Raw genomic sequence first — 20,651 nt, 5'->3', positions numbered from 1 at the left:
ATGCTTCCACGGCAAACTGTCCTGGCCTGAAAATTGTGGCTTAGTTGTCAACTCTGACAAAACGAGGCTGTCGCACTGTAATTGGAACAGCCTGTGTGGGGACTGAAACCCACACGGCGTCCGTTCTCACCGGAGCATTTGCAGCCATTGGATTTGAGGTAGAAATTAATTCTGGTGTGTCTGCAGCCACTGCTCAGCGGAACGAACAAGACAAATGCAGCACTCCCTTGAGCCCTGCAGCCAGCGACAGCCAAACATCCTTCTGGACACCCCATCCCATCTCTTGCTGGTGTAACTGTGGAAGCCTTGGAAGCTGTGACATGTTAGTTGAGCAAATGAAACCTCTGAAAAAAGGTAAAATCTCTCTGTGCTGGAAACCCAAGCAGGGGTGACTGATTATTACTACTACGTGAAGTGCCTACAGAGGAGGTCTGAATGCAATGAGCTCTTCCGCGGTCTTAAGAAATGCAAACTGTGATACTTTGGTAGGAAATTGTAATGGTGCCTTGCGCCTCTGAGCACTGGCTGAAAGTCCACGGAAGCCTGTTCAAGGTTGCTGGATCAGATATCTGGTTATTTTTCTTGTATCGGGTCCAAAAGTACCTTAAAGAGGAATGTAAGTATTTTGCAGGCAGCCACACATTGGTGAAGTGTCTTGCCTAAAATGATACCCAAGAGAAGGGCCAGGGCTACAACTTGGTGGAAAACTAGGAGCTGAGAAACTCTAGCAGTGTCTGTCGTAAGAGTAGTTATTCTTGTCTGATGTGTACAAAGGACAGTTTCTACTCTTTTAATGTACGAACACCCAAATAAAATTCAGTTATTCCTTTGGCATCCATCAGACCACTGCTTTCACCCATCTTGTTGTAAAGGGATGAACTTCTAAACATTTACATAGGAGGAGACCTCAGTATGTTATTATGTCTGGAAGCAATCGAGCTGTTGGGCTCCTTGAGGAAAATGTAGTCAGTAATCCCTTCTCTTCTGGGCCACACACATACTGTAATTACTGTAAGTAATACAGTGAAACTGGATTTTTCTATTACATTTACATGCACAGCTAAGAAGGGAAAAAGAGAATAAAGGAGAGTGCCAGCTGAAGTGTATTCGACTTTAGGGGCCGCACAAAAAAGGCCACAGTAGAAGGTTAGTGGTTTCACGTCTAACTCAAGCTTAGCTTGTACCATGTGGGATTGTTTCTGCCCTCCATCAGTGTGCGTGTGCTGTAGTGTGACGAGCGGGGAAGCGAATGACCCTTTGTGTGGAGTTTATCAGAGTGCAATCGGGGTAATTGGGCTGACCCAAAGATAAATGCTGTTTGTGGATGGAAAGACCATTCCTAGCATCGCTGCCGATGGGATTTTGCTCATAGTTCAATCCTGCCAAGTTGCTGGTCTCCTTGCAGCGCTGCCTACCTGCTGTGGTGGCTTGTGGAGATAAACCAGTCCTAAACTTCTGCTGGAAAACTGCTTGTTTGTCAGGATTGTCGTGCTCTGCACACGCTGGGCTGATTTCATCCTTCTTTGTTGATCTTGGAGAGAATCTGGGTTCATTCGCTGTCTTGTTTTCTATTGGCAAAACTTCTGCTTTCTTGCTGCAACGATACCATGGGTGGGTACAACCAGTACCAAACAGCCCTGAGCGCGTTGCATCTGTCAGCAAGACAGGAAGGCTAAAGACACACACGTTCTTAGAAAAACAGGTCTCCGAGGGATGGGAGAGTGGGAATGGGAGCATATCAAATGCTATAGCTTCTGCTGGGAAACAGCTGTTGTCCCAACACTGCAGCACCCCTCACCACTAACCCACAGGTACTGAACATTACAGAGGAACAAGGAAAGAGCTTTGAAAGGTGCTCCGTAGTGAAAGGGGTTGGGAAGCAGCACTCCTATTATTATTACTGCAGGAGTAATTGTCACTGCTCTCTCTTCCAACAGGACGAAACACCTGATACCAAAATGCAGCTGCTGCTGGAGTGGTGGTGACTGCTCTTATGGAGGAGGTAAGGGTTGGATCATAGAATCATAGAATGGTTTTGGTTGGAAGGGACCTTGAAGATCATCTAGTTCCACCCCCCCGACATGGGCAGGGACACCTCCCACCAGACCGAGTTGCTTAAAACCCCATCCAACCTGGCCTTGGACACCTCCAGGGCTGGGGCATCCAGCTTCTCTGGGCAACGTGTTCCAGTGCCTTACCACCCTCGCAGTGAAAAATTTCTTCCTGATATCTAATCTAAATCTTCCCTCTTCCAGTTTAAAGCCATTCCCTATCATCCTGTCACTACATGCCTTTGTAAAAAGCCCCTCTCCAGCTTTCTTGTAGGTCCCTTTCAGATACTGGAAGGCCACTATAAGGTCTCCCCAGTGTCTTCTCTTCTCCAGGTTGAACAACCTCAATGTTGTTGGTGTTATCATGTTAAACCCAGTGAGTCTGCAAGAGAGCCTGAGCCATGCCAGACCATCAATGCTGTTATAGTGTACCCAAATTTGGGATAAAAGGACCTAGGCAGATGATAAGGATTGTGAGTCTGCTAGATAGCCATGAGTGGAGCAAATGACACCTGTGCGTGAATGTGGGTTGCTCTAATTTATCTTCCGTTGACACCTCCGGATGGGGAGTGCACAACCCACCATGGCATTTCTAAGCCAACCATCCTATAAAAGCTCCTGGGCAACGCTCAGCAGCTCTCAAAGTCTACAAAGTGACATTTTCTTTAGTGTTATGGAGCGTGACCTCTGAGATGCCTGGGATGAAGGGACATAGCTCGCAATCTATCATCTGAGTTACACATTCAGACCTTTGGGCACTGATTAGCAGCCATGGGGGTTCATTGCCTGTTGAAACTCCCAGGCTCGGCATGGTAATTAGGTGATTACGCATACCCTGGAAAAACAGGTTGGTGGCAGTACTGAAGCTAAGTGCCTGCAGGTTAATATTAGTCGAAACAGACCAGTAAAAGGAACTCAAGAGCTTGAAATGCCTCTGAGTGAAGCATAGTCCTGGTGAATCTGTTGTTTGAAGGCACGTATCTAGTGCTTGCTGGACCCAGAGTTGTCTTCAGCAATGGTTCGAGCCTTGGGCTTGGCACAGAGCTGGTCAGGGAGCCATGCCGTGACAGTCAGTGATAGAGAACAACATGACCGATGGCTTTCATTATGGGGCTGTGCAAGGAGTTGACCTGTTTCCTTATACCAGGAGAACTTGTCACCATGGCAAGAGTCTGCAAGGGCCACCTTCTGTGTGAACAACTCACCCACATGCAGCAAAGCTGTGCAGCACGGGCCGATCCAGCCCGGCCTCTGCTCTCTTCTGCTTTAGCACAGATCTCTGGAGTCAACCTCACCCTAAAACAGTTTTAAAAAATTCCTACTTTTCCATGATCCCTTAACTTGCCAAAGCCTGTCAGGACATCTAATTAGTCCTTAGGTTTCAATGAAGCCCTTCATAATCGAAATGACATTATTTCTCCTCTTTGCCCCTCCCCTTCTGTTGCAGTCTGAATTTTATTTATTTATTTTTTTTTTCCCCCAGCAGTACTGAGGCTTCATAACTCCGCACAAGGTAAAGAGATGCTGCAACAGCTCAGAAAGATCAGGGCCTGGAGAGTCCCGACGCGCTCGGAGAATCTAGGTCTCGGGTACCAGCAAACCAGACGCCAGATGGGCTGGTGAGAAGCTGCCGGGGCACGAGCAGGCGGAGGATTTTTGTATTCCTTCCTTCTCGCCTTCCCCAAAGACGTGGTGTCAAACCAGCCGGTCGCTCACACAGGTGGGGGCTGGCCGGAGGGACCTGGCTGTCCCCACGGAGGGACAGGAGCCCTTTTCCCAGTGGCTTTACTGGGCCGGCAGGAGGTGAGCTGGTTCCTTGAGCCCCAGCCCCTCCTTGTGTTTCGGGTGCTGCCTGTTCCGCTGTAGGAACATAAAAATACCATTGCAGCCTCAAAAAAAAAAAGAGAAGATATAAACCTTCAGCTGTTCGCTTGCATCTGTCAGCGTGGACATAAAACAGCAGGTATGGATGATTTACGTAGATTTATGCCACAATGATAGATGTTTTAATGCGCCTTAGGTAGATACGCACGAATCCAGGGCTCGTAAGACAGGGAAATATACTGAATTACCTCTCTCTCTGGGCTACTTCTCAAGAATATTTCTGGCCTTGGGCAAATGTGAAAAGCCCAGAACTAAGACAAATTGCTCGGCTCCCTGTGATTAATAAAGGAATAATTATTTTTAAACACGTGGTTTGGGAACCAATTAATATTAGTCTTCGGCTGTCTTTCACGCTGAACAAAGCTCAGCTCGACCGAGGTTTTATCCCGAGGAACAAAGCGATGAAAAATCCGAGTTGCATTTGTGTTTGTACGTAAGTGCTGGTCCGTGGGCAAGGGCAGGAATAACTAGTTGGTCACCAGTGTGAAAAAGCTAGTCAAGAAATCACTAGTGCTTTTATTTGATCAATAATAAGAGGCATTTTTGTGCTGTTTTATATATATATCTCGAAGTATCGTACTGTGTTTGCCTGTAACTGTTTAACCTACTCCTGGCGGGACCTTTGTGTCGTGCACTTGAATGTACAAAAAAAGTACTCGAGAGTCTTTACGAAGAGTTGCAACCAGAATTAAAAACCACATGGATGAGTTCCTAGGGCTTCAATCACAATGGGTCCTTATTCGGTTCATTTCAAGTATGCAGCAACCATTCAAGAGTGAAAAAAAGATGACTAAGGACCTAAAAGGGAAAAAAAAAAATAAGGTACGAAGATGATGGACAGTTACTGTGGAAAATGAAATAAAAATGTTACTGGGGTCTCGCTGCCTTCAGTTAACATTTACCCTGTCCACCCATAGCCCTCTGCCTGAAAAGGAAAAGGAAGAAAAACTGCGACAGGAGGGAATAAGACCATGTAAGGAAAAGAACTGAATTTAACTGGCACATGCTCTAATCCTTAGTTTATTTCTGGTTAAAAATATAGCAATCCAGTGCAGTGTAATAAGAAATCTGCTGAAAAGGTAGCAGAGAAACAGCTAAAACAGAAGCAAAGCAAAGCTGAGTCCGCAAGTCAGGGCTGTACCCAACAACTCTGTATGTGAAATGTCGAGGAGGATTTTTTTTCCCTCCTTTCCTCCCCCCCCCCCCCCCCCCCCCAATATATCTGTATATGGGTTTCATCCCACCCTCGGGTTGCTGCAACGCTCACGACCTTCTGTTGAACGGAGCTGCCGTGGGTAGCACTGAGGGTGGAATTTGGTCCCTGCGTGTACCAAATCCCAAACAAAGCCATTTGAACCGTACCTGGCGGTGGTGGATCACCGGCTTTGCCGATCTCCACGGCGGTGGGGGGGGGGGGGGGGGGGAGGGGGGGGAAGAAGACGGCACGGGGAAGGGAGGGAACGGTACAGGCGTTTTGGAAAAGCGAGGGGACGTCAGCCATTTCCAAGCGATCGAGCTAAGACCACACTCTTGTGATTGGGACCATAACAGCTCAGAACAGGGATACGGCATCTTTAATGAGTATGCATATTATCAGTGGGGACAGGGGAGGGGAGAAAATCAAGGCAGGCATATTACAAAGATGGTATAAACGAACAAATTAAGTGACATAGAAAAAAAAAAAAAGAAAAGAATACATCCTTAGAGGCTGCCATTGCCAATGAAGTTTGGTTTTTTGTTTTTCCTTTTTTTTTCTTTTTTTTTTCTTTTTTTTTTCTTTTTTTTTTTTTTTACAGGGACATGTTGGAAGCTGGAATATACATCCTGCATTACAAAGTGCAAAATACTACATGCTCAGAGCCCAAGCATGATGTCTGAAACAGTCCACAGCAAGATGTAAGAGACAAACCCACCACCCTCTCCCTCCTCTCTGGGACATGCTCCAGTGCTCCTCCCCAGATGCCTTTGAAAAACAGTTTTATCTTATTTTGCTCTGTTTTGTTTTATTATATCCTAAGTGGATCAGAATTGAGCCCTCTCTCCCCAGTCCCTCCCCACGAGTCTGCTCCCCGGCATCTCTCTGCATGCGTGTTTGGGATGGGATGCTCAAGTAAGGCTGCTCCTCACGCGTTGGCGAGCACGGCTCCATGACCGGCAGCTACTCAATTCGTGTTGCTGAAGGTGCCTGCAAGTTTTTTTGGGGGGGGAATCCGGGTATGCATTTTTACCCAGGAGAAATTGGCTGAGAATTGAAAGTAGCACTGGGCGTTTTTTTCCCAGCCTTGCCATGGGATGGGATGGGATGGGATGGGATAGGGGGGGCAGCCCGGGGAGGAGGAGTGAAGGCAGGAGGGTGGTGGGGCTGCTGCTCACACCTTGTGTTCCCTATTCTCCTCCCCCCCCACACCCCCAAGAAATTTAGTAAAACACCAACTGCTGCTTTGTTTTTTTTAAAAACAAATAACAAACTGGGGCCCGTTGCCCTTCTCCCATCTTTCCCATCTAGACGGGGTACATGCCTTCCCCGGGCTCCTTCTCGCCTCCTCACAGCAACGTTTCTCCGTTTGCGAAGGGAGAAGGAAGAAAAGGCTGATTTTTGCTTTTCTCTCCCATTTACTTTATCATTAAAGCTGTTGTGGATTTCCCTGGGAAACTCAGCCTGGAGCATCCCAGGACCCGTACATACTTCAAACAAACTCTCCCCATGGTCCCCTCATCTAGTCTCCATTTTGGGGTTCATTACTGTTGTCACAAATATATTTTTGGGGGGTGAGGGGAAAGGAAATGAGGTTTTATTTTGTTGGGATTCCTTCTCATCCTTTCCAGTGTTGGGGGGGCAGAGTGTTGATAGCATTTTGCCATGCCACACAGCATAGTGTTATACAAGCAAAGAATTTTGGCTAAAATCCAAAAAACATTACCCAGGAAAAAAGGCAAACTGTGAGTGAGACTCGATCGTTTGTTGTTCTTCTGTGAAAAGACTTGGAAATTGTCGTAGGACAGTTCGAGTTATGATTTTTCCCTTTTTGTTGTTGTTGTTTGGTTTTGTTTGTTTGTTTGTTTTCCCCCATTCATACATGTAACTGTTATTTTTGCAAACAAGACAGTCTTGAATTAGATGAAAAAGTTAATAAACAAAATGGCGACTCCAATATTTAGTAAGATCACCATGACTACGAGGATGGGAGCCGAGCCCTGGAAGAGAAAGAGAAGGAGAGGAGTTAGAAGGCGCCTTGAAGTCCCGTCGAAGGTTGCCTTGTAGCCGGGGCTGGGCGCTGTGCTGCCTCCGGGACACCGCAGGGCGGGGGGGGGCAGCAGGCGAGCAGACCCCAAACCGGCCAATTTCCACCCTCCAGCAAACGATCCCAAAGCGCTCGGTAACCCTCGCTGGCTTTTTGCAGACTAACTAAAATCGGTTGCTTACCCGGGGTGGTCAATGAAAAGGGGGGGAAAAAAAATAATATTATATTGGGTGATATAGTTGTTTGGGGAAGGTTTGGAGGAGTCTTCAAAGGACATTTCCCAATAACCACGGTTGCTTGTACAGGTATCCTGATAATGGCAAAAGTCAGGCCAGCATATGGTGGTCTATGTTAAGGCAACGTTTTGGGAAAGCTCCTTTCCTGCGGTTCGTACGGACCAAATTAAGCTGCTGGGCAGTATGTGGAAAGCATTGCAGCAACTCGCACGGCAGCTGGCCGGCGTCAGACACCCACCCAGCCTGGGCTGAAGCTCACCCCTGAAGCATCCGTTACTTTCCACCGAGCATAAAGGCAGCCCAGATAACTCCTGTTGGACCCGATTAGCGTCCCAGGAATGACGGGAAGCAGACCACACAGCGTCAGGGCTGCCGACAACCCTCCAACGCATCTTTCTGCGGAACATCGGTCAGAAAAACATCCACCCTGCCACCTCGTCCCTGCCATCAACCGTTTGCTGTCCTAAAGTGTTAACGTGGCTCGCATCAGGGTGAGCAAGCGTGTGTGCAGGTAGGTGGTAGCTATTTCTCGGAGTAGCTGGTCCCCTTGTCTATTCTTGCCGCAACGGAGCTGTGCCAGCTTTAACCGCCTGGAATGGCAGAAATGCTTTTTTCTTTCCTCTATGCTCCTGTCCTTGTACCAACGCTCCCGTGGCTGTCGGGGTTGGCCGCCCTTTCTAAGCAAGTCCCGGTCCCGCTCTGCAGAGCTGCTGGGGGAAAAAAAAAAAGGAAAGGGGAAGAAAAAAAAAAAAAGGAAAAGGGGGGGGGGGTGGAGAAGGAAAGGGGAAAAAAAAAAAAAAAAAAGCAGCTTCTTGCTGGCCAGAGATGGGTTCTGTACCGAGCAGGCTGATTCAGTTCGCATTTGGGAGTGGGTGGGAGCGAAGATGCTGGCGCTCGCTGGAAAGGCATATTTGTAGCTTAGCAACAGGGTCAAAGGAAGCCAACCAAATGGAGGGATTGCGGAGAGCCTCTCCTGGCAGCCAGGTATCCACGCCTGACTGCTTCCAGCAAACCTCTCCGCCTGCACCACGCAAAGCCTTCCAAAGGCAGAAACCACCCCCCCCACCCCCCGTTGCCAATCCCCCCTCCCTCTCCCCGGCCCCGCCGCTGCCAAGCACTGCCATGCAGTGCGTTATTTACATTCGGGGGGGGGGGGGGGGGTTAGCTTTATTTCACGAAATTAGTGGGTTTTACGATTTTTGAGCTCATGTTAATATCATAACAGATTGCGAACGACGATCGCGGTCATTGTTTCTGTTGGCAGAGCACCACAGAGGCGCAAAACGCGTTCGGGTCCCTCCACCTCGCAGCCGGGGGAGGACTTAATTGCTCTCGCTCGCGCTCACGTTAGCCTTGGTCCGCTCGCCGTTCGCGTTGCCCTGCCAGGGAAGCAGCGACCAGTTCTGCCCCTGCTCCGCTCAGACTACTTCGACCGTTTCAATGCCACGAAGGAGACAAAGTTTTATAGCTGCTGGCGTGAGCCCGGGATAATCTGGCGGCAGCTTTCTCCTCCCGGACAAAAGGCACAGAGCGGGACTGGCTGCCTCTGAATTCCCCGGTGTTTGGGCTTTCCCCTCACAAACGTGGTCACTCTGGGATGGACCCAGCCGAAATCACAGCCCTTTGGTACCTGTGTTCAGATGATGCTGACGGTGGGATGGCGTCCAAGGAGGGAGCACCCCCTTCATTTATACAGCAGTGCATCGAAGTCGTGCCCTCATCTAGAAAAAAATGGGGGGAGTCCCCGCGCACATACCTGCCCGCACCAGCCGCAACTGGGTTCCCACGCGTGATTGTTTTGCTCAGTTCCCTGGTTCAGTCTGCACCTATTTGCATCGTGCCCCCCCTGCCCGGCGCAGAGGCAGGAGAAGACGCTTGCTTTGCCGCTGCACACGCGGGGCCTTCCAGGCCGGCCAGCAAAAGCATCCCAGAAACAGGATGACCTGGGAGGGGAGAGGTCTCTGCAAACCGAGCAGCTCAAATCCGGCTGTCTGACAACCTACAGATTCAGCTTCCTTTTTACAGTTCCCTCTTTTTAACACCCTCTTCCCCGTGCTAACTCCACCAAGGGCCCTCCGCGCGGCAATCGCAGGCACGGCTGCTCTCCCCCGGTGAGACGCCGGCATACCTTAGCGGGGACTGGAGTCCTGCCGCTGGCAGCTGGCGGATAAGCAGCTTTGCCATTCCGAAGCTTCTGTTTTAGCTCCAATTACAAATCCTGGTGCGCTTCTAAATGCTTATGTCTGGCTTATTTCTAACTCGTGAGGTCTTTGCGCCCTAACCCCTGCCCAGAGGAGGCGCTTGCCCTTCTCCCCTTTGATGGCAAGGATGTCCTGGGATGTGTGTCATCTGTTTCTAAGAAGTGATTCCTGCTCGGTTCCCCGGGCAGAAGATGAATCGCTTCTGGGTTTGCGCTTTGGACGAGATGTTTTGCTGAGCCCAGCCCGGTAATAGGTCAGCGAACCCTCTTTCCCCGCAGCTACAGCCAGCGTCTCAGAACTAGCGGATTTTACAACTCTCCACGCCCCATGCCAGCCCTCCGTCGTGAGCCACCCGCCTTTAGAAAGAAGAGAAATTGCCCTTGATTTGCAACTTTGCGTGTTGCCTTAGTAGTTCGGTGGGGCTCTATCTCATCTTTGGCCTTCTTCAGACTTAGAAAAACCCAAAGAAATCCCCGTGGCCAGCGGCATCGCGGGCTCCGGGGTGCCAGAAAGCCAGAGGTTGAGCTGATTCTCCGAGCCTGGGGTTTGTGTGTCACAGACAGCAAGCAGCCCGCAAAGCTGTTCTTTTTTATCTTTCTTTTTTTTTTCCTTAAAGAAAAAAAAAAAGCAGCTACAACGCTCTCTTTAGCCCCGAAATAGTAGTGCTAAAGCAGGCCGTCAGGAACTGCAGAGATTTGTTGAAACTACCCTGCCTGTCATTCAGGAGACGGGGGCTCCGCTGCGAAACGCCCGTGCTGCCTCCCAGCGCAGTGCCCGCAAGTCCAGAACCTGCTTTACTGGGAAGCAGACGCCAGTTGGCAGAGTCCTCTCACCCAATTTTAGCTGTCTAAATGTTAGACATCTAGTCTGCGCTAACCATCTAGGCTGTCTGTAGACCAAGTGACGTGAGATGAATTCCACCCAGAATGGTTACCAGCCTGGCTCCGGGGAAGGAAAAATTCACTCTGGCTCTGGTTGCGCCTGAGCATCGTCCGGCACGCCGGCGGATGGCAGATTTCATCAGCGAAACAAGGCAGCCCTGGGGCTGGGATTTTTTATTTTTGATATTTTTTTTTTTTATAGTAAGATCCCTGGACTCCTTCATAGGAGGAGGAAAACATCTACCAAGGATGGGCAACGTACACCGGCATCAGCGAGGTGAAAGGGTCCTTCTCTATCAGCAGGGATAGTCTCCCGGGTCTTTCAAGATTTCCTCCAAAGTTTAGAGAGCCGGAACACAGACCCAAACCCATGGAAACACTAAAATGTGAATAACCCCTCATTACGGCACAGGAGTAATAACAGTAACCATAGCTGTAGAAGTAACGAGTGAAGGCCCCTTCCAGCCTGTGGGTTTGGGGACATTGCAGCTCCGACGGTGGCTGCAGCCGAGCACCACCATTTCTGCCGCTCCGTCTTGTTTGTTTTTATCCTTCAACTGTTGTGTAGCAACTCAAGAGTCTTACTGGGAATACAAGGGACAGCTGGTTTACAAATACAATTGTGGCATAATTAATTTAAGCATTAGCAATCCATTATTATCTGTTATCGCAGGGTACAAGCTCTGTCTCTCTGCCATGGAAACCATAGTGCAGGTTACCTAGGAATCCCTCTGGGATCTATTAAGTGTAATTACTAAGGACTTGGATCAGCAAAAAATATATATGCATTGTTTTTCAGCCTCAGCACTGCGGAAAGTGCTGAAAACTTCGCAGCTCCGTGACATTTGTGCTGAATTGTCACATAATTGCCAGGAACAGGCTGCGGTGAAACAGCTAAGGAGCATTTAGCGAAAGAAACATAAGGGATTCGCTTGGCTTTCTCCAGCGTATTACTGCTTCTCCCGTGACTGGAGGAAGGGAGCCCAGGAGATGCTGGATGCGTCGGTGTAAGAGGAACGGGCACGCGATGCCAGCGTGCAACTGAGTCGGGGGGTAAAGCAGGGAAAACCCGCTTCTGGAGAAAAAAACCCGGTGGCTAAAGCGAACGCAGGGATTTGTCCGGAGATGGTGTCTCTTAACGAGCCATTTTGTTGCTTCTGGTTCAGTCCTCGCGTTACGTAGCCGGGATGAGCTGTATGTTTGGAGCTGTATGTATGTTTTTAAGATTTTTGGTTCTCGTGCGGTCAAAAGCTGGTGTTTGACCCCAACTTTTTCAAAGCTAGAAGACGTGGTTTGGGCTCAAAACCCTAAAACAAATCCAGGATGACAGGAGCAGAGTCAGCGAGGTGCACTCTTCAGGTACATCAAAGGGCCCCTGAGATTAAAAGGGTTTTAAAAGGACCCTGTCAAGTCAAACATCGTATTTCTCTCTGAACATTATTTACCTCGTGTTGTTACAAGTAGTGCCTGCGATGTCTGTACATGAAAGAGATTAGAGGAAGAACGGCTTCCCATTATCATTTGTTTTAAAAAGAGACAGCCCCCAAACCGTTCGCCTTGCGCATGCGGCGGCTCTTCCCGCGCACGCTGCGGCTCCCGCGGCGACGCTCAGACCCGCCTCATCTCCGGAGGTGTGATGGCAAGCGGGTGTCTCCCATGCAGCGATAGATTATACGCGTACGGACACGTGTACGTGCCACGGCCTTTTGGGATTGGGGTTTGAACCTGTTTGGCTGAGATGAGGGAAGGGAGGAAAACGCAGACACGCCTGTGTTAGGAGACCTGGGGAAGGCTCCCGAGGAGGGGGAGAAATAAATGGAAAAACCTGAAGCAGGAAGACTGAGGGGACCACAGGGATAAGCCCCAGGGTTCGTTCCCAAGGAGGCTAACCACAAAAAAGTCCCCAGGCCCCCTTCCCAGCAGACTGCTCCAAAGGCAGATAGACGGGAGCATCTCCGTGCCAGGTCTGAGATGCAGGCGAAGCTTCACAATTCCAATAGTGGGTGCCTGTTCGGGATGGAGGAAACAGCCAGCTGTCATTTTCATCTCATTTTACACTCTTTAGGGCTAAAGGTGCCTAACTTTTCCGAAGAAAACGCTCCACCTCGAGGTCGATCCCTTCAAGACTAACCCCACAGCCGCTGCAAAAGGGAGCATCCATCGCCCGCATCCGCAGGGAGGTGCCGTTTCTGGGGCAAGTTGCCCCGTTCCATCACCCCACCTTGCTCTGTGGAAGCCCGTGCCGATCCCCCGTGCCCGGGCACCCTCCCTCTTTCCCCGGCTCGCTCCGGCTGCACGGCACCGCTCCGGCTGCACGGCGCTGCTCCGGCAGAGCCCCGCGCCGCCTGCAGATTGGCTGCCTCCTCCTCACTTTCCCCAGCGACAGCGAAACCTGCTCAGAATATCTGGATGGAAAATACGCCCCACGCGCAGCAAGCCAGCGAGGAAGATGCTGCAGCTGCTGGCATCCCTCCCCGGCGGGTACCTGGAGGCGATGGGGGGGGGGGGGGCTCTCTCAGAGACCCCTAACCCGGCAGATGTCTCGCAAACTCCTTTTGCTGCCACCCCTGTTTGCCCCGGTTTGTTTGCAGTGAGGAGCGGTACCGTTAGCAAACAGCTGAGCCCACTGAGATTTCATCATGCGACAAGGGAAGAAAATGAGAAAATGTCCGGGGTGGTTGGGGTGGGGTTGGTTTTTTTTTTTTTTTGGCTGCTGCCCCACTGTCCGGGCTTTCTCGATGAGATGAGACAGGGGGATTTGAAAGGGCCGAGTCTCGAGCCTACTCACACCTCCAGGGTGCCTTTAGTGAGACCACAGCGCGTCCCTAGAAGTCTTCAGCTAAATGTCCGTGACTGCTCCTGCTAAATGAGGACAGGCAGATGAATCAGGCTCCATTTGTGCCTGAACACTGGCCCTTCTCGCAGGCGTGCTGAGGACCTCTGCGCCTAAAACACTTCTTTTCCCTGTTCATGTTCAGCACCTGCAGAAAAGGAGATGTATTCTCTTTTTTTTTTTTTCCCCCCAACCCTAAATATGTGATGTGTTTCGTGCTGGCGGATAGAAGGGTCGCTGGAATTTTAGAAAACCTCTTTCCCTTTCCAGTGTCTCAACAATTCCTTTTTTCCTTTCCCGTTTTAGATCTTCTCAAAGGCTCTAGGAACCTGTGAAGCGTTCAGGCACAGGCTTGAGCTTTGCACCTCGTGGGCTTTTAAGGCCAGAAAGGACGGTGACGTTCGTATAAGTCCCTTCATCCGACAACACCGACACCAGTCCTGGCGCGTTGGTTTCCGTTTTCATCTGCCCGAACGATGACAATTGATGCGAGTTTGTTCTGTGCGTGCAGGGGTCAGCGCACACAGAGACACAGAAAGATCAGGTGGCTTTAAATGTAATTTTAAAGCGTTTGTATGACTGTAGCTCCGGCTTGATGGCCCTGAAACCCCAAAGTCCCCTGATAGCGAACGCCAAGCAGCGCTGAATTTCATCAATGTTATTGAGCGGTGGCCTCAAGAAATGACCTTTATAAGAGTAATTTTCAATTACTAATGTGTGGCACCGATGAAGGGAGGTTCTGGGGGCCTCTTTTTAAGGGACTAGTGAAAAACGCCTGAGAAGAACAAAGTTCCTGTAGCTCATAGAGTAACCTATAGGTCTAAAGGTCTGCATCCCCACCTGGGCACACACTGCAAGAGGCTGGACACCAAGGGACACCCCCGGGCTGTTCCCGCCTCATTTCTAAGACAAAAATCAAGAGGAGCGGGGAGAGAAATGATAATTTTAAGACCGCTTTTTTGCAAGACCTGCATCCCTGTCCCGTTCCCGCGGGCGCTGCCAGAGGTGGGTTTGCCCTCGAAGCCGGAGCTGGCACTCCACCACAGACCCAACCCACCGGGCTCACTGATGGCATGTGTAGAGCTGGTTTATGGCAGATTATTTTTAAAACAAGCTAACCTGTGAGGGTGACCTCAGTTCTGCGCAGGGATACTCCAGGTAGGGCAAAAATAGCCCTCCTCAGCTAAAGAGCATCCTTCGTGTTCATCGACAGGCACCTTTCCGAAACAGCCCAGCTGTCTGGGAAGATGAGAAATGCCCTTTTCAGGGAGCAGCTTCACAGATGGCGGTGCTGTGGATGGCAGGGAAGCAGGCTGTCAGGCAAGCTGAAACGGCGTGGGCACACACGCGTGCAACGCACACGCGCGCGCGCAGCCCGCCTTTCCCGGGGAGCCGCCGGACGCCTGCGCCCTGGAGGCGAGCTGCTGGGCGGCGGGAAGGGAGGGGTATTTCAGGCTGGCGTGAGAAATGGGGCTTTGGGGAAAGTTGGGGAGCCCTGACTCTGCGTGAAAAGATCTGGAGCGTGAGCAGGATGCAGTGGGTTTGGTTTTTTGTTTTGTTTTGTTTTGTTTTGTTTTCAGGAGTGAGCAAGCGAGCGCCCTGTATCACCGAGTGCGCACAGAGGGAGGTTGGACGTGGGGACTGTGGGATAAATCCTTCGCCCTCAGCTTTCCCCTCCTCTTCCCCGGGGACTCACTACGCTCGCCGGAGTTTGAAGCGCTTTGAGAGCCTCGGTGGCAGGTGCAGGCAAGGTCACGGCGCGAGGCAGGGGGCTGGAACACAAATCACTGCACGTCCCATTCCTCTCCCACACCTCCTTCCCCTGCTCCTGTCCGATGACCCCCCCCCCCTCCCTTCCAGGCCACATGGAACAAAACCCTGCTAGCACAGTGCAATTCTTGCTAGAACAAATTGTTGCTGGCATTGTAGGTTATTTAAATCCACATATTATCTCTTCCTCTGTATTACATTAGCTTCCTCCCAAACCTTCGCCATCTGTTCCACCCTCGGTTATGAATGTGAGAAAACTGAACATGCTGCTTCACAGCTACAGCGCTTAAAAAGTATGATGTGCATCCTAATGGCTTTTCTGTGTGCCTTTCGGTGCAGGCTGTGCCCCTTCGTTAGGGCCCAGGATTCGCTCGAAACGGCCATTAATGTTCTGTTGCATTCGTGGCTATTTAGCGCCAGCGCTGCAGCGCAAGCCCTCCTCCCCGGGCGGGAGGTTGGCGTACGACGGCTCCGGCGCGCAGGCTGGGGTCCGCCTTGGGCTGAGTGGGGAGAGCCACCAGGGCTGCTTGTGCCAGCGATCTCCCCGAGGAACACGTGGCTCTCGGTGAGGAGAAATGGTGGTTTCATTCCTCCTTTGGCACCCGTGTCCCTCCCAGCTCCCTGCCGCCGCGGGAGGTCGGCCTCATCAAAGGTGCCGGACCATCCGCGAGCCCCACAGACTTCAACAAGGTTGATGTCGGTGCAATTACTTCTGCTGCTTTTTTCCTCTGAAAGCCTGTCAGGCTCCCAACGCTGCCTGTCATTTCACGGAATCACGGAATTTTCAGAGTTGGAAGGGACCTCTAGAGATCATCTAGTCCAACTCCCCTGCCAAAGCAGGATTGCCCAGAGCACATTACTCAGGACTGCATCCAGGCGGGTCTTGAAAATCTCCAGAGAAGGGGACTCCACCACCTCCCTGGGCAGCCTGTGCCAGTGCTCTGTCACCTGAACCGTAAAGACATTTTTCCGTGTATTTGAACGGAACTTCCTGTGTTCTAACTTGTGCCCATTGCCCCTCGTCCTGTCACTGGGAACCATTGAAAAGAGCCTGGCTCCATCCTCCTTCAACCCACCCTTTAGATACTTGTACGCCATAATAAGGTCTCCCCTCAGCCTTCTCTTCTCCAGGCTAAAGAGTCCCAGCTCTCTCAGCCTTTCCTCATAAGGGAGATGCTCCAAGCCCTTAATCATCTTAGTAGCCCTTCGCTGGACTCGCTCCAGCAGTTCCCTGCCCCTCTTGAACTGGGGAGCCCAAAACTGGACACAGTATTCCAGTTGTGGCCTCACCAGTGCAGAATAGAGAAGGAGAATGACCTTCCTCGACCTACTGGCCACACTCTTCCCTATGCAGCCCAGGATTCCATTGGCCTTTTTGGCAACAAGGGCACATTGCTGGCTCATGGATAATTTACTGTCTACCAGGACCTCCAGATCCTTCTCCTCAGAACTGCTTCCCAGTGCTTCACCAGCCCGGATGCTGGCAGGTAAGGACAGCCCGGTCTGGGCTCCGCACCCGCTTGTTTGCCCGGCGGTGTGTGCTCAGGGCTGGCTTCACTGGGAGCTTTTTTATTTTTTCCTGGACTGGCAAGATGTGTCCTACGATGCAGTCCCCCAGCGAACACACTGTGTTCAGCTCTTCTCAAATGCTGTGTGGGTGCTTTCGAGCCTGCGCCGAAGCCCGCAAGATGAATAGGAAGCCGGAAAGCTACAGGGCTGTGTGTGTGGGGGTGATTTATCCACCGCCACAGTGGGGAAACCGTGGCAGGGCTGTAGCGTGGTCCTTCCTGCATCCCGGCGGCTGCTCACAGGCCGCAGATGTCACCGCTCCCTCCTCTCTCCCACCCGTTCGCTCTCATCCCGCAGCTGCAGGTGCCCACACCGTTGCTGTGCCGGCAGAGCTGCGGGCAGGCGGCCGGAGGAGCGGGGATGCTGTAGGTATGGCAACGGTCATCATACCTTACAGACCATGATGCCTCTAGCCCAAACTTAGGGCGTGAGCGACAAATGTCATCTCAGTTTCACGATCCCTGTCTCCCAACCAACCAAGCATCGTCTCCTGCTACTTTGACGGGGAGATTTAGCTCCCTTCTTCTGCCAGAGCCTGAAATGTCACCACCTGAGAGTTACAGATTTGCCGTTTCTCCATCCAGCAGCACGGGACCCCTCCAGCCCTGCCCTGTGTTTGGCACTGACTCAACAAGGGGCAATTTGGAGCGGTGGTGGCTTCCCCGCTGCTCTCATCAGACCCCCATCACCTCTCCTGGCAATGCCAAGCGGGGAGAATAAGGGAGGAAGCTGGTCTCAATGGTAAGTGTGGGAACCACTGAAAACCAGGGCTGGAAAGGACCTGAAAATCACACAGCTCAGCCTTTTCTCAAGGCAGGTTCAGCTCCATCACAGTTATATCTGACCTGCAGATGTCCAAGCAGGTCTTAGACCACCTCGTCCCTCCCAGCCACCACGGCCTCCCCAGGCAATTTATTCCACTAACATCTGATGGCCAACCACTGCCTCTAATGCTTGAATTTAAGCCCGTTAATTCTGTTCATCAAGAACAGATTATTCCCGTCCACTATGCAGCAGCTGTTCTATGTGTTTGAAGTTCGCTCCGTCTCCCCTTCTCCTGCCTGAACACCTCCAGCTCTTCCCAGCAGCCAGCTGCCAATGCCCAACGCGTCCTCGTCTCTCCCCAAACGAGGAGCCCAGGACTGGACGTCTCACAAGGGGTTATCCTCCGAGTCCCGCAAGCTGTGCTCCTGCTTAGAAAGCGTACTTGTGTTCTTCCCAGTCGAGTGACAGTATAGACTGACGTTTGGCTGTAATCTGCTATGTCACCCTGATCCGCAGAGCTCCAGCAGCCCACCACCCTCGCTGTACTTGCCCGTTGCTTTCCCTGCCCACCTATCCTGCCTGAATCGCATTCTCTCGCCCGGCAGTTTGCCGAGACCCTTTTGCACTGACTGTGTCCCCCCCACTGAGGGGGCTCGTACCCCCTCCTGGCTCTGCGGCATCCGCACACCGAACAACCTGAGCTCTGTCACATAGTGCAGATCAGTACAGGACAACCTGAGCAGCGGTCAGCTCAGGAATGCCACCCCTTTGCGACGTCCCCTGTTCCATGGCCATGGTTCCCCCCCTCCACCCGGGTCTGGTCTCCAGTACAACACGGTGACAAGGCCACTACTTCAACAGGCAGAGCCATCGCACAGCCGCAGAGTGATGGAGAGAGCAGGTTGACGCAATGCCCAGCCACCAGGATTTAGGCACTGATGTCCCAAAGGGGTCCCACCACGCTCTTGCACCAGCATGAAGTTCTGTTGCCGTAACCTAACCACAAGGTCGCATTACCAACACCTTGCCTACTCCTGCAGCTTTTCCACCAGCTGAATGCTCAAAATCCCGGTATTTTCACTGTCGGCCCCGGGACTGGGTTGCAAAACAAACTCAAACACTGCTCACATCCTCCAGTGAAAAACCTGCTGTTCCCACCAAGACGGTCTACAGAGAAAACCCCACACCAACTTCCAGCACACGCTATTATGTAGGATGGGAGAAGAGAGGAGGGGGCATTCAAGGCACAAACCCATGGTAATTTGGGGGTGCGCTCTGCCGGCAGACCACCCTCCCTTTTCGCTCCGCTGCAGTACCACCACAGCTCTGCTCTGGGTTTCTCGGCCAGATTTCAACACACAATTTCGCCTACTTACCGTACTGGATTTGAGCGCATCCCCATTGTCCTCTTCAGATTCTAGTGCAACAGGTAAAGATTTCTGTGGCGGGGAGAAGGTTAAGTCCCACCTTAGTAGCCGAGGTTCAGCTTTGTCCCCAAATCTCAGGTTTTCCAGTTTCTGCACCGTGGGCTCGGCAGAGGAAGCTGGCCTGAAATTCTCTTTGTTCTGGGACTTAGACCTCAGTCTCTGAACCCCGAAGCCCCGGTCTTCCCCGCGGTGGTCGTCAGCCATGCTCCTGCAGGGTCCCCCTTTGCTATAGTGTCTTTTTTGGGTGTGAATCTCTTGCATATAAGAATCCATCCTCATGAGGGGCTTCATCTCCATCTCGTAATTGCTCATCTTCTCCTCGTCCAGCTCAAGCAGTTTGGAGCTCCCTGAGCTGTGGTTGTGGGACCTGTGGTGGGAAGTCCATGAAACCGTGGCTGGGGAATCTGTCCACCTCTCTCTTTGCTTGTGGTTGGAGGCCGAATGTTTGTGTCCTCCGCTCCGACCTCTGTAGTCTTCAGGGATGGAGGCTGACCCTAGCTGACCGCTGCGCAGCGTCCCGCTTCTCACGCCGCGTGTCCCGCCGACCTTCTCATCGCTCCAGCTGTTGGGGCGCAAGTAATCCCCGCCACGTCCCTCCAGCAACATCTGGATCTCCCCACCCCTCTCTTCGTCCACCGAGACCTGCCTGGAGAAGTGAGCGCTCTTGTTCCTGCAGGAAGGACCCAGGGGCGGCGTGGAGGAGGGACTGGCAGGGAAGCTCTGCAGCGGGCTGTCATCGGGAGTCAGGTCGGACGGGGTGGTCCCTTTGCGGTACAGCTCGGGGCTCTCTTGTTGGAGAGGCGTCCCGGTGGAGAGGACCTCAATGTCATCGCTCGAGTTCTGGCGCTTCGGTCTCTGGCATTCGAGCCCTTTTTGTGCAGTTCGTTGAGAGAAAAGAGAGAGGGAGAGAGAAACGCAACAGGATTATTTCTATTCTGCGGGCGCCCACCGGGTTTTTCATGTCAAAGAATGGGACGGAGAGCGTTGGACCGCAGGGAAACCGCGGGGCAAGATCGGGACAGCAGCGGCGTAGCACAACAAACAGCTTCTGCCGCTAGACCAAGAGAAAAGGCAGCGCTGGATTTACACCAAACCTGCTATCACCCCCAGCATCCGCAGAGCAGCGCGGTGCAAGCGGCTGCAGCCCGACACGGGAGACGGTTTGGCATCAGCTGCCGGTGTTGTCGAGACGGAGGCATTCTGCACTAAGGTTGTGTTTCACCGCTGCTGTAAACCCAAGGGCTACCAACCCTTTTAGAAACCACCTGGCCACCGCCGTGGCTCTCGTTTCCAGCTGGTTCAAACAGGCTCAAGGGCGGCTGCTCCTGTAGCACCCGCAGTTCTCACCCTGCTTGCCTGGGGACACGCGGGCAGGACCCTGCGCGTGTATTACAAGCAAAAGGACTGGCAGTAGTTTTGCCGCCTCGGCGATGTGGGGAAGCCACTCGGGATGCACAGAGTCGCTGGGAGCCCGCTGCAGGCAGAGGAGCTCGGGCCCTGCCTGCGCCCTGCCTGCAGCCCTGCCTGCAGCCCTGCCTGCAGCCCTGCTTTCCCCGGCGAGGCGCAGGGATGCGGCAGCCTGCGTTGCTCCGCAACGCCATTCCTGCGCTGTGCACGCAGTCACTCCAACCCCGTCAAGGGGGGTTAGGTCCCTGCCCATCGATGTTTTTTTGGGGATCCATCTGACCCCCTTTTTGCACCAGCTCCAAACCCGGTTTGCAGGCACGAGAAGGGAAATCGGAGATGAAGCGGGCGGCAGCCCAGGGCGCACCCCATGCCCTGTGCTCGTGTG

The 20,651-nt window shown here is 52.1% G+C and overlaps 1 protein-coding gene and 1 long non-coding RNA gene across 2 annotated transcripts in view; one reads left to right on the top strand and one right to left on the bottom strand.

Annotated features, from left to right (window-relative positions):
• Positions 1-3,990: 3,990 nt before the first annotated feature.
• LOC309676561 lies at positions 3,991-4,909 on the top strand. The gene is made up of 3 exons (XR_014269604.1): positions 3,991-4,014; positions 4,691-4,757; positions 4,853-4,909. It is a non-coding gene; the product is annotated as an uncharacterized lncRNA (long non-coding RNA).
• A 1,952-nt stretch (positions 4,910-6,861) lies between these two features.
• The window catches only part of JPH3 (junctophilin 3), a gene marked incomplete at its 5' end in the record, with an annotated part of 57,222 nt that continues 43,432 nt past the window's right edge, over positions 6,862-20,651 (bottom strand). The window contains 2 exons of the mRNA XM_082489601.1: positions 6,862-7,130; positions 18,809-19,728. Coding sequence (XP_082345727.1) covers positions 7,050-7,130; positions 18,809-19,728 — 1,001 coding nt within the window. The 3' untranslated portion in view covers positions 6,862-7,049. The remainder of the gene's footprint in view (positions 7,131-18,808; positions 19,729-20,651) is intronic.

Source organism: Vanellus vanellus, assembly GCF_965231255.1.
Source record: "Vanellus vanellus genome assembly, chromosome: 12".
NCBI classification, from domain to species: Eukaryota; Metazoa; Chordata; class Aves; order Charadriiformes; family Charadriidae; genus Vanellus; species Vanellus vanellus.
This window is presented reverse-complemented; position numbering and strand designations above follow the sequence as displayed.